Here is a 12,827-nt window from a genome sequence, read left to right on the forward strand (position 1 = left end):
AGAGAATAGAGAGGCGTTACCGAGGACGTCGTCAATGTCACCAATGAACTGCATCCGGTAGCTATCTTTCACAGTGACAGCATTCAGCTTTCAATAATCAATGAAAAAGCGAATACATCCGTCAGTTTCATGATCATCAAGACCGTACTTGCCCACGAGCTTGTCGACGGCCTGACGAGACCAATGTCAAGTCTCCTTCAACCTTCGACACGCGGTATGGCGGCTGTTTGATCGACGCATGCGCTCCAGTGTCGATGCCTAGCTTGAGAAATTTTGTTCTTCCTGGTTTCTTCGAGGTTTCGACAAACAAATCCCGCAGGTCTCTTAGCATTTCTGCAAAACGTCCTCTCTGTGCAGCACCCATCGACGAGTCTTCAAAGTCCACCTCGAAGCTGTCTTCCTCGTCGTCCTTCATGGCGGTTGCCATTTCTTCCTCAGGCGTTCCAACCTCGGAGGCAACGGCGTTTCTCTCAGTACTCAATACAGCGCTGACATTCCGAGGCGATTGGAACGTGTGCCACGAACACCGTGTTTGGAACGATCGTCACGGCAGCGACATAAGCTCCGGACTGGATCTCAACTGCTTTCAGTATAGGCGTTATACACCTCCATGAACACTGTTCCTTCCGTCACTGTGCAGAGCGTCCTAGCGAATCTCAGAGATTCGTCCGCCCCTGGAACGCCTTCCACCAGCACCACAGAGTTGTCCTTCACTGTTCCGCGACACTTGATCTAACTAGCGCTTGACGGCCAGGTTCTAGACGCACCGTCGACGATACTATGGCCGCATACGTCTCTTTCATTCTCGTTTCGCCCAAAGAGATCACATCCCCAGTTCTTTTTAGCGCCATTGTCTGCTCCTCCAGGTCGATCACCGCGCGAAACGCCTCCAACGAGTCCGTTCTTAGCATCGCGTCCTCGAACAGACCATCAACCAAACCACGAATGGAAGCGTTCCAAGTGTCTAGCAGGTCAATGACGCCGCGCAGTCGAATTGCATGCCCTGAAACGATGTCCAAACTTCCCGAATAAGGTCTCAGAGACTCGGACGCTCGTCCGAATCGTTTCAGCCCTCGCTTGTCAACAAGGCTGGCGACCGGACCCGTGTCGGCCAGCATCTCCGACAGACAGCAGTCGATGAAGTCGTCTGATAGGGCCTGCATCCCGCCGACACTGCAGATGACGCGCTTGCCCGTCGGGACGACACTTTCATTGCTGCCCACAGCTTTACCGCCGTCCACTTCGCGCAGCCCCGGCTTCCTTCGCTTCTTCGGCGTCCTCATTGCGTTCGCGAGATGCCCTTTTGGGGCCTCTTCCTCTATTTGAGCTCCTCGTCGCTGATTGGCAAAGTGGACTTCACCCTTTTCCGTAGATTTCATCTACCGTCGCAGTAGCCAGTCCCACTATTCCGGAGTTCCTCCTTCCCCTGTCCCACAGCTTGTGGCGATTGGTCGGGACATCCGTCTTAAAATAGTTCCGGGCCCAAGTCATCGCCCGATTTAGGAACGCCTATGCCGGTACTCCACCCACTTTGAGGAGGTACACAAGCAGAGCCACCACTTCTAGAAAGTATTCGCCCTTATTGTCACGTAATGGGGGAATCTCTCCCGCCATATCGGCTCGCTCTACGCCCTCTAGACGTTCTAGTCCGCACCACTTCTTGGCGCTCCACTCCTGTTTTAGGAGCTCGTACACTCGACTTCGAAGTTTAGAGCGCCATCTGAACGAAAGCGCTCCAACTTTCTTCTCAGGAGCCCTAGCGGTCGGAGCGGCAGAATCGTCGAGTCCAACATACACACGTTCTGCTCGAACTCACGTTCTTTTGCTTCTTTAGCCGTCTCTTCCGAGCTTGCGGGCTCGTCCACCTTCCCTTTGACCGCGCTAACCACAGGCGGCAGCCGTTCCGTTTCCTCACTAGCCTCCTTGGAGTCTCGAATTGCTCGCTTTGCACCCGTAGAAGCCTCCATCAACATTCATACCAATCCAGCCAATACGCAATACTTCTGGCGACAGCTTTGGAAGGAACCAGGCAGCGATTATACGAAGAGTGGGTTGGTGCGTACCATTGTAAAATTCAGCGACGCAAGCAAAGGAAACGATACAGTAGCAGAGTGATGCACTCGCAAGAAAAACAGTATCTGGCTCGACACAGACCCTAAGGCCAAACATGATAGTGCATGTTTTACTTAGCCATGTTTTCATGTTAACCATGATTTTACCATGTTTGCATTAGAATCCTGGTATTAGTTATATGACATTAGGTAGGTCACTCATGCAATTTACCAGTGAGCCGGCGCAGCATCATCTCTCCCATTCTTTAATTTTCTTGATCTCCTGTCAATATGATTGACCATGTCTGTTGGTGAACATATTATACCAAGCTGTCGTATTTTATTTTACGAAATCATGGGAAAAAACTTAGAAATACCCATGCTTTTTTATCAAACCCTTTTAGAAGTCATGGTCTGTAGCATCCGCCAAGTCTTTTTGCTGTATTAAAGATGGCTACAGAACTCACACGTCGCAGATGCCATTTTTTATCCCACCTGATTCCTACTGGTCAAAAATTTGATTAAAACTCTGGCGCAAACGTGGAAGCTTGCGAGTGAGTACACAGTGTAAGCGTACAACATGAAAGCACCGAAAGTTGGCGTAGATGTTACCGCGCATAAGGAGGAACATAATGTGACCGACGCCAAGAAGAAAATGAAGCTACGAGTGCGCTACTACGTGGAACTCGTGGTGGGCTTGCCGCGGGAGAGCCACACGCGTTTGGGCTTCTCGGGCTCGTTCCAGGCGCTCCTGCGGCTGCATCGCGACTTCGTGCGATTATACGTGGAGAAACACGGGGATCCCCACAGCGGATTACTTACTGGGCGCGAAAGTTTCCTATCAAATTCATCATCCACGTCGCGCTCGTCGGTGTCCTCTACGTCGAAGAGCTCACCCACCTCACTCTCGAGTCTCGTGCGGCACACATTTGGCCTTAAAAAGAAGTCAAAAAGCACAGGGGACGCAAATATTAACGGTGAGGGATCTGCAAACAACCAGCATACGCGCTATATCCACCACCACCGCCACCACCACCATCAGTACCCGACTACACAGGAACCACCTATCGGGATCGTGCCATTCCCTGCTCAGAATAAGATGCTGGTTCATCTAGAAACCGGTGAAGCCAAGGACGATGACAAGATCGAAGCTCGCAACGCTGCTTTGTTTGAATACTACTCACAATGTTCAATTCAGACGACGGTGAAATGTTCCTGGAACTGGTTCACCAGCGAGCGAAAGAGCGAGCAGACAAGAACAAGAATGAACTCGTGGAAAATCAGTCGGAGGATGGTGCTGAGCCTCACAGCAGTGGTGGTTTTCTCAAGCTACTGGGTCGTCATCCAAAGACTGAAGATGCTAAAAGCAAGAAGCATGTCGAATTTTTCGAGCCTGTGTACGTGCGCGCAAGAGGAAAATCGAGGGGCCGTAAATCTACGCATCGGAAATCTAGCCTGCAAGCTCCATGATACATGAGGCCCTGCTTTGGGTTGAAGAAAGGTAGCGAGATGCGAATAACGAAGTTTTTCATAGTTTTAGTTTTTTCGAGTAACAGTAACAGGGTAAGTAGATGAACATCACACTTCCAGTAATTAATTCCTCCGCCCGTTCTTCGCCCGCTGAACCTAGGCGTCCAACGTCGGTGTTCAAGAAAGTCCTTCTGTGTATAGATCATCCATAGACTGGCCCCCTATCGTCTTGCAATTCTTCCTGTGCGACGGTTTCTTTCTCCACACCCCCAACTTCTTTTGACACCTCAACATTGATCAGTGCTGCATCAGCAGCTTCATCAATAGAAGTCTTTTTCCAATCGCTCGTGAGGTGTTTTGCATCGTCCAGCATATCAATTGACAACAACTCGCTATCAGAGCCATCGTCCGTATCCAGCCTTAAAACACTCTCAATGGCAGCTAGCTTTTGCTGCTGTATCTCGTCCAATTCTTCATCTGTTGTTTTATTATACACCCGTTCCACGGCGACGCACCGAACACCGCCAGACGGTTGGTCCTTTTCAGGATCAGCTTCAACCGAACTTAATTCATGCTTTCCAGCATAGTGCGACTGAAATGAGTTAATGTTGGCGAAATCAACACTCGAAGTTGCAGCGGCGTGGCTCTCGTGACACCCTTCTACGACCAATCCTCCCGTGGTTTCATCAGCGATGAAGCCGTTATGATGCGTTTGCTGCTGCGCTTCCAGGTTACCTTCTTCTTTTGAGGTTGAAGTGACAATAGCCCCTGATAAAGTTGTTGTAGTAGGATCTTCCGAAGGGATTAAAGCACCCTCAGAGTTGTAAGATCCATTGCTTGGCTCCGACTCCGTGTTTGGAGCTGTTGATGCTATCGGTCGTCGCAAATCTCGAGGAGTTACCGTTGAAAAACTTCGGGATTTCGGAGCAGAAAATGCAGTTGGCAGTGTTGATTGTGCATCTGCAATCGACTTGGAAGTGGCTGGCCGTGATGACTTTAGTTTCTCACGCTTGATGGAAGCTAGTGTCTCTCTCCGCACGAACTTTTTCATCTCGTCGAGTGCTTGAGCCAGCATCACCTTTTGTGTTGGAGGTGACATTGTATGCTTTCCAACACTCTCACTGAATTCTCGATCGTATGTCCGCTTGCGTTGCTCAAGAGTAAGGTTACTCTGAAGCTGCTCCACATGAGACTTTAAGAATCCAATCTCTTGTTCTAGTTTGCGCTTTTCATAGGTAATCATTCTATTCTCTTGCTGAAGCTTGGCCATTTGTAGATTATTTCTTGCCTCCACGTCTGCAAAGGCAGCCAACTTTTGTTCGTGAGCTTCCCTTTCAAAACGCTGTTGATCCAAAAGTATTTGGTGGTGACGCAATTCCTGATACAATTGAACTCGCTCCTCCTCCAATTCCATGAGGTTTGTGCTCTTTACACCACTACGAAGGGACTGCATCGCTTCCTCGTAAGAAGTCAGCAATTGAGACTGTTGGACAAGCTTCTGCTTCAGCCTCTGCGTTATGGCATGGACCTGGCGATCACGCTCCGCCAATTCCCTTTGACTCACACTTCTATTTGTGCTGAGGGACCTATCTGCACCAACAGCCTTGGCATACAACAAAGACTCGATTTTCTTGTCTTTCATGGCTACCACCTCTTCCAGGCGGCGAGCATGCGCCACCGCTTTAACACGCTTTTGTTGTTCTTGAAAAAGTGCAGCTTTCAGCTCGCCCTCGGAGTCAAGTAATCTATAATACTCGTCGTGTATATCTGCTTCTTCCAAGTCCCTCGATTTGCTGCATAGAGCGGATGCGGTGCTGTAAGGCGTTGCTATTGCTGTCGTTTGCTTCATCGACAGAGATGATCGCCCAACATCATTGTACACGGCTCGAATTCGAGCATGAACCACCTTTTCGCTATGGCGTTTTCGTCTCATTCCACTGGAGCGAGACTGTGAACCATTAGGTGTAAAGTCACCCAACGAACTTCTTGGTGTAGAGCGCATCCGGGGGCGGGCGCTTGATGGTCGAGCAGGTCTCGTAGGAACAGGATTGTCCGCATTGGTCGTAAAAAATTTGGACGATTCTGTTGTTGGCCGGACTACTCTGGCACTGCAAGGACGAATCGCCGTTTTGCTGTACACATCAAGCAACATCATCAGGCGATATCTGATGAATCGAATGCTATTTGCTTGTTACCTTTTCAAATGCTCCAAGTATTCTTCGTAGCCTTCCAAGTCGATCTAAAAGAAATCACAAAGCATGTGAGCAATAGTTGGGGTCCTCCCCCCCCCTCCCTCACTTATGCAAGTTCATACCCCGTCTTCTTCGCCATCGTTGTCGTAGCTAAAGCGTCTGCCATCTTCCACTATTTCCCCGTCAAGGTCAAGATGTGGAGAGGAGTAGATTTGCTGTCGACTCATCATTACACACGACGGTGATCTGGACAGCCCCAACAAACTAATTTGGAGTTAAGAATACGCTTTTTGAAACGAACGACTTTATTATACCCTGTTCTTACTGTTACGACCTACGCGCCCAAGCAGTACATGTTGTGGAAGTAGGCGACCGGCTCGCTGATATGGGTCGAGTCGCTCTCGCTGCCGAAGCAGCAATTGTACTGCGCATATACTGCATTTCCACTTGCGTTTTGGCACTCAGCAGAGTGCTCGATCTCTTCTTCGTTGGCAATGGAGCTGATGATGGACGGAAAGTTGAGGACGCAGAACGACCAGCCGAGTGGATCCACATCGAAGGAGAGAGCTCATGCTGCTGGATCATCTCGGCGCTGCGTAGTCCAGTAGTATCGGTAGGATGAGTACATCCGCTGGTAGGTCGATTGAGACTTGCTGGGGCTTGCGTGGAGATCGAACGCATTGTTGATGCTCTTGAGTGAGATGGCGAGGAGCACGCCGTGTTTGAGTCTTCAACCGGGACAGGGTCGGACGCGCTTGTTTCTGGCGATAAAAGCTCTTTGGATGACGCAATAACTACCGGAACAGTGAGCTCCCTGGACGAAACAGCGTTCGTTTTGACCGATTCAATGATTTGATTGCTGTTTGACTCCTTCTGACGCGCCGGTAGAACCGATCTTTCTTGTTCGCCCAACTTGCGAAGTTGTTTGTGGCTTGTACCGAAGACATTTAAGGCTTCAATATTCATCGCTGACACGCCTCGCAGAAACACTAGACGAAGATCTTCTTCTAGCTTTCGCCGGCACTTTTGCGATTCTTCTACTTGGCATTTCGCTTCATCGATATCATGTTGAAGCTAGCACCCCCAAAAATTGCGTCACCTTTTGTTTCGCAATGATACAAACAGCCACGAGCAAAACATACCTGTTGGATTTGGAGCTGGTATTCCTTCGCCATCTCGAGAATTCGATTCTCGAACCGATCTCGTTGATCTTGAAGCTGCCTTTGAAGTAGGAACATCTGTGCGCTTTCTTTCCAAAATCGAAAGCTTGCAAGCTGCTGACGCTTACACGCTTGAGCAAGGACATGACGAAGCGCAGTATATTTTGCTGTCCTTTGTCGAGCCATTTCATTCCAAGCATGAAAGCATGCTGCTACTGAACGCTCCACACTGTGTGCTTGCTTCACATATGCAATCATTTAAGTAAAGATAAGAAAAGAAACCCTCAGAACTTACGTTGAGGCGCAATTGCTTGACAGTAAACTCCGAAAAGCGATCCAGCAGCTTGTTGCTCTGATCTCGCTGTTCCTCAGCTTTTGCCACTTTCACTTTCAATTCCTCGACCGTGATCTACACGAACACAAAACACACATACATTATAAGCCACGTCTTCTCCGACGAAGACAGCAGAAGAAACTACTTGAAGGATTTTGATATCGCTTGCGTGAGCAGCAGACAGCTTCATGCGCTCCAGCGCTTCAGTCTTTGCTTTTCCTTGCCCTTGAGATTTAGAAAAGCACCCTGGAAATGACCACCAAAGTCAGACTCACAAAATCTTACCGAATGAAGGAATGATCTTACCATAACCAATCGACGAGTGGCGTCTTGAGCTGCTGCCATCTGTGCATCCAGCGCTGCAAGTTCAGAGTCATCAAGCTCGAACGTGCTTTCAGGTGGTCGCTTCTGTTCTTGCGGATGATAACGCTTCGTAATCTTAGGAGATACTGCCACTGAGGTTGAAGGCAATTCAGCACTGTGTTCATTCACAGTCATCTCGGATAGCGTTTGCTTCATTTCATTAAAACTACTGCCACTCGTTGAGATTGTGCTGGTGAAATATTCTTGATATCAGTAAAGAAGCATACAGCATATGAGGGAGGTTCTCCTTACCTGCTGCGGTTCTTGGGCGAGCTTTGACAGTGACAAGCCGGAGCGCTTTCGCGGATCATCTCAGGTTTTTCCTCGTAGATCGACGCTAGCTCCTGGCCGCTCTCGCCAAAGAGAGATCTTGAAAGCAAGGCTGGGGTCTCGGGTACCGGCTCGAAGTCGAGCTTCGACATTTGTCGCCGCATTTGTCGCCACTCCTTGTCGCTTAGCTCCGCCTCAGACTTCATGTGTTCTACCAGCTACTTGTACGAACTTTTCGTGGCATATGGCCGACTGATCAGCCTGCCATTACGACAGCTTTAAATACAACTAAAACCGCAATGCCAGCGACTACAGTGTCGTACTGTACTACTGTAGACCATGTATAATAGAAGTTTTTAATCCATCGTAGGATTGCCGATGTTCACAAAATTGATATAACTACCAGTAGTATTCAGCTCTGAAGTCGAAACATTTTAATTGAGTAATCGATTGCACTTCATACTACTAAAACTTCTTTAAAGTAGCATTAAGTTGCGAAACAAACTGGTCCGAGGCAAGAAAAACGACCTTACGGTTGAACCAATTTAGTTACCGCCACGCAGGCGAAGCACCAGGTGAAGCGTTGACTCCTTCTGGATGTTGTAGTCGCTCAGCGTGCGGCCGTCCTCCAGCTGCTTACCAGCGAAGATCAGACGCTGCTGGTCAGGAGGGATGCCTTCCTTGTCCTGAATTTTTTGCTTGACGTTGTCGATCGAGTCTGAAGGCTCCACGTCCAGCGTGATCGTCTTGCCAGTTAAAGTCTTCACAAAGATCTGCATGCCACCACGCAGGCGAAGCACCAGATGAAGCGTTGACTCCTTCTGGATGTTGTAGTCGCTCAGCGTACGGCCGTCCTCCAGCTGCTTACCAGCGAAGATCAGACGCTGTTGGTCAGGAGGGATGCCTTCCTTGTCCTGAATTTTTTGCTTGACGTTGTCGATCGAGTCTGAAGGCTCCACGTCCAGCGTGATCGTCTTGCCGGTCAAAGTCTTCACAAAAATCTGCATGCCACCACGCAGGCGAAGCACCAGATGAAGCGTTGATTCCTTCTGGATGTTGTAGTCGCTCAGCGTACGGCCGTCCTCCAGCTGCTTGCCAGCGAAGATCAGACGCTGTTGGTCAGGAGGGATGCCTTCCTTATCCTGAATTTTTTGCTTGACGTTGTCGATCGAGTCCGAAGGCTCCACGTCCAGCGTGATCGTCTTGCCGGTCAAAGTCTTCACAAAGATCTGCATGCCACCACGCAGGCGAAGCACCAGGTGAAGCGTAGACTCCTTCTGGATGTTGTAGTCGCTCAGCGTGCGGCCGTCCTCCAGCTGCTTACCAGCGAAGATCAGACGCTGCTGGTCAGGAGGGATGCCTTCCTTGTCCTGAATTTTTTGCTTGACGTTGTCGATCGAGTCCGAAGGCTCCACGTCCAGCGTGATCGTCTTGCCGGTCAAAGTCTTCACGAAAATCTGCATAGTTGCCTCGGTTTATGAGAGTGCTTGAGTGTTTCCGCTCAAAATGGAAAATGAGCAAAGGAGGCGCTCATAGATCTTACCGAGGGGAAGGGATAAGGCCACCCTTGTTCTCAGGTTGATGTAGGCATACTGAAACGAAGCTTCTCGATTTGAGAAAAGAGGATTATCAGCCGAAAGCTTCCCCGCACAGAATAAAATTTGCGAAATAAATAAACAGCAGTTCAGACAATCTTCTCGGCTGTGATACCCCCCTTGCTACCGGTATCACAAGCTGAATCCAGATTGTAAGAAATCGACTGCAATTTTTACGGGGTGTTCTTATTTTTATTACTTTCTACTCTTTTATACGAAGATTCTGTAAATCTTTGTAAGTTACAATATTTCGAGAGTCCTATCTTCTAACATAAATCAAATATCCCATCATATGTCATCCTCGAGCTTCAAAAGAGTCGAAAATGGATCGATTACTGCGTCGTGGCTCGTCGTCGGCCAGAGCCAGCGAGTACAGCGACGGCGATGGAAGCGCATTGAAGCTCCCTCAGAACGTGGAGGACACGCTAGCCAAAGTATCTTCCTCGTGTTGCAGTCCTGTTTCAAGCTGGCTGCCAGGTCTCACCAACGTCTCATGTACAGGTTTTGCCCTCGGAGGACGTGTTGGACCGACCTGAGTTCGATGCGCGCGAGTTCATCAACCGAAACTTTCCGGACGAGCAGAGTCTGGGGGAGATTGGTGATTTTGTGAGCCGTCTCCGCGGGCGTATGAAGGAGCTCGACGACTCGCTGTCTCAGGCGTCACAAGACCAGAGTTTAGCGGCACATCAGGCGCTTGTTGGTCTGAAGGAAGCGAAAACGTCGAGTCAGCAGCTTTTCCACAAGATCCACGATATCCGAGGTAAGGCAGAGCAGTCCGAGGTCATGGTGCAGGAAATCTGTCGCGACATCAAGCAGCTCGACTATGCTAAGCGCCATCTGCAGACCACGCTCACGGCGCTAAAGCGGCTGCACATGCTGGTTAATGCCGTTGATCAGCTAGAGTTTATGTCCTCGCAACGTAATTATCGCGAGGCCGCATCTTTGCTCGAAGCTGTCAACCAACTCTTCACGCACTTCGACGGCTACACAAACGTCAGTAAGATCGTCGAACTGCACAAAACTGTGCGCACATTGCAGGAAGAACTTGGTGGACAGATCTTTGCCGACTTTCGGTCTATTGGCCCCATGGAGTCGTTGGAGGACAATTTTCCATCCGAAGAAGAACGACAAGCTGTCTTTGCCAACCTCGCGGCTGCGTGTGCAGCTGTCGATGCCTTGGGCAAAGCAACCAGAGAGAAACTGGTCCATTTATTTTGTGACGAACAGTTGATGTCCTACGAGAGACTTTACGGGGACGGGGGAGAGTGCGCTGGGTTGCACCAGGCTGAAACGAGATACACGTGGTTCTACAATCTCCTCGCTGCCATCGACGATCGCTTGAACGCTATTTTCCCAAAGCATTGGCGAATGGCTCGACGGATGTGCATTCGGTTCTGTGAACGAACGCGGACCCATTTACTTGCACAAATAGGAGCGCACACTCCGGACGAGATGGACGTGACTTTGCTGCTGAAGTCTCTACAACGAACGCTCATGTTTGAACGTGACGCAGCACAGCGCTTCGAAGGGATAGCCGATGGAGAAGAGCTTCAGGAAGTGGAACTGGACGAGAACGGCGATGCCATTGACCCACATTCCGCTGAAGGAATCAAGAGAAAACATCGTCGCAAGAAGCGTGAGGCGGAGCGTAAGGCGCTAGAAGAAGAAATGGAGAAGAACGGTGAGCTCACGGACGACAATAACCAGGGCTTGCCGACTATTCGGGGAATGATATCTCGTTCATTCGACCCGTTCATGACGGCGTATGTAGCACTGGAGCGTAAGAACATGGAGCAGATGATCAACGAGGTGATGAGCGCCGAGTTGGTGGATCGGAACGGCCAGCTGCCAGTGTTCTCGAGCTCCGTGAACATGTTTGCCTATATTCGCAATTCAATTAAACGATGTACGGCCCTGACAAACGGCCAGACGTTCTTTGACCTCCAGAACGAGTTCAAACACTGCTTTCAGCTCTACTCCCAACGGCTTCTCGCGAAACTCCCTGCTGCCTCGACTGGGCCATCAGGCGGTCTGGATTCTTCAAGCAGTGGTGCGAGCAACAAGGTCAAATTGAGCGATAAACAGGAAGAGGAACTATGTTTCGTAATCAACACGGCCGAGTACTGCGCTGAGACGCTGCCATCTCTGGAGGAAGTAATTCGAGCGAAGATTGACAAGGCGTTCAGTGAAGCCATTGAGTTATCACAAGAGATCGATACGTTCCACGACGTGGGCGCCGCAGCTATGAAGTGTATCGTTGCTGGATTGGAGACGTCGCTGGATGACGATTTGAACGCACTCCACAAGGCCAACTGGCAGACATGGGAAGCCGTGGGCGACGAGAGTTTGTACGTTACGCAAATGGGCGAGAAGCTGCAGACGTTTGTGCCGGTGTTGCGCCAAATGCTGTCTGGACTGTACTTTACCAACTTTTGCGATAAGTTCGCGGCGTCCTTCGTGCCCAAGATCTTGCAGGCCGTGTTCAAGTGCCGAAGGATGAACCAGGTAGCAACGCAGCAACTTCTTCTTGACGTGTACGCTCTCAAGACGTTGTTCCTTCAACTGCCAGTGCTGAACAACGACGGCTTCCAATCCTCTTCCACCTCAACGAGCTCAGCGACGATCCCGTCGCGTTACACCAAGTTCGTCTCGAACGAGATGGCGACGGTGGAAAACGTGCTGAAGCTCATTGGCACTCCGAACGAAATGCTCGTCGAGAGCTTCAAGATCATGTGGCCTGAGGGTTCTGCGGAGGATTTTCAGAATATTATGGCTGTGAAAGGGCTCAAGAAGAGTGAGCTGGCGGCGTATCTCGACACATTGGGGATGCAGCGCAAGCCCACGGGTAAGATCGCGGAAATGGAGGGCAAGATGAGCGACATGACGGAGAACTGGAAGAAAAACATGCAGAACTTTGCCAAGGTGCCTTTCACATTCACGGGCGGAATGAACACCAATGCACATCAACAGGGCTAGCTTGCAACTATCCGAGCAAAAAAAACATTTGACTGCAAATGCGCTCACTCAGAAACACAGTAAATACGTTCGTAAAGTGCCAAAGCGACAGATGCAATGTCAACACACCATTTAATCTTAATATGCACTTCAGGGTTCTACACCTTTGCGAGTCCAAATCGGTGACAATGTAAAGCAAAGTGGAACGTCCCGTAATTATTTTTTTTAATTTTTGAAATTTTTTTTTTTAGAAAAAGCCTGTCATGCAAAGTTGATTTAGTGTAGTGCAAAACTTTACGTGCCGTACTCCATAGGTTCGCTACGAATTGCTGCCACTGACAGCGCACAGTGGCGCGCCATCTTGTTAACCAAGCGCAGATCCATACATGGCAAGCTATGATCTGCAGCGTTTTCAAGCAGCTGCATCCGGCGCTCTG

At 49.7% G+C, this 12,827-nt stretch overlaps 4 protein-coding genes across 4 annotated transcripts; 2 read left to right on the forward strand and 2 right to left on the reverse strand.

The window, feature by feature from the left end:
* Positions 1–2,597: 2,597 nt before the first annotated feature.
* PITG_16309 (uncharacterized protein) lies at positions 2,598–3,528 on the forward strand (the record flags this gene model as incomplete). Its single annotated transcript, XM_002897326.1, has 1 exon — positions 2,598–3,528. One exon carries the CDS (start codon positions 2,632–2,634, stop codon positions 3,526–3,528), a length of 897 nt encoding a protein of 298 aa, XP_002897372.1.
* An 808-nt stretch (positions 3,529–4,336) lies between these two features.
* PITG_16310 (uncharacterized protein) lies at positions 4,337–8,046 on the reverse strand (the record flags this gene model as incomplete). The annotated part of the gene is made up of 10 exons (XM_002897327.1): positions 4,337–4,491; positions 4,530–4,968; positions 5,086–5,314; positions 5,717–5,760; positions 5,836–5,863; positions 6,052–6,213; positions 6,856–7,040; positions 7,169–7,282; positions 7,514–7,760; positions 7,823–8,046. 10 exons carry the CDS (start codon positions 8,044–8,046, stop codon positions 4,337–4,339), a joined length of 1,827 nt encoding a protein of 608 aa, XP_002897373.1.
* A 339-nt stretch (positions 8,047–8,385) lies between these two features.
* Positions 8,386–9,303, reverse strand: PITG_16311 (ubiquitin family protein, putative; the record flags this gene model as incomplete). Its single annotated transcript, XM_002897328.1, has 1 exon — positions 8,386–9,303. The coding sequence occupies one exon, from the start codon at positions 9,301–9,303 to the stop codon at positions 8,386–8,388; it is 918 nt and encodes a 305-aa protein (XP_002897374.1).
* A 455-nt stretch (positions 9,304–9,758) lies between these two features.
* On the forward strand, positions 9,759–12,411 carry PITG_16312 (vacuolar protein sorting-associated protein 53; the record flags this gene model as incomplete). Its single annotated transcript, XM_002897329.1, has 2 exons — positions 9,759–9,869; positions 9,937–12,411. The coding sequence occupies 2 exons, from the start codon at positions 9,759–9,761 to the stop codon at positions 12,409–12,411; spliced, it is 2,586 nt and encodes an 861-aa protein (XP_002897375.1).
* Positions 12,412–12,827: the final 416 nt, after the last annotated feature.

The sequence above is a fragment of the Phytophthora infestans genome, genomic scaffold (genome assembly GCF_000142945.1).
Source record: "Phytophthora infestans T30-4 supercont1.45 genomic scaffold, whole genome shotgun sequence".
Taxonomy (NCBI): Eukaryota; Oomycota; class Peronosporomycetes; order Peronosporales; family Peronosporaceae; genus Phytophthora; species Phytophthora infestans.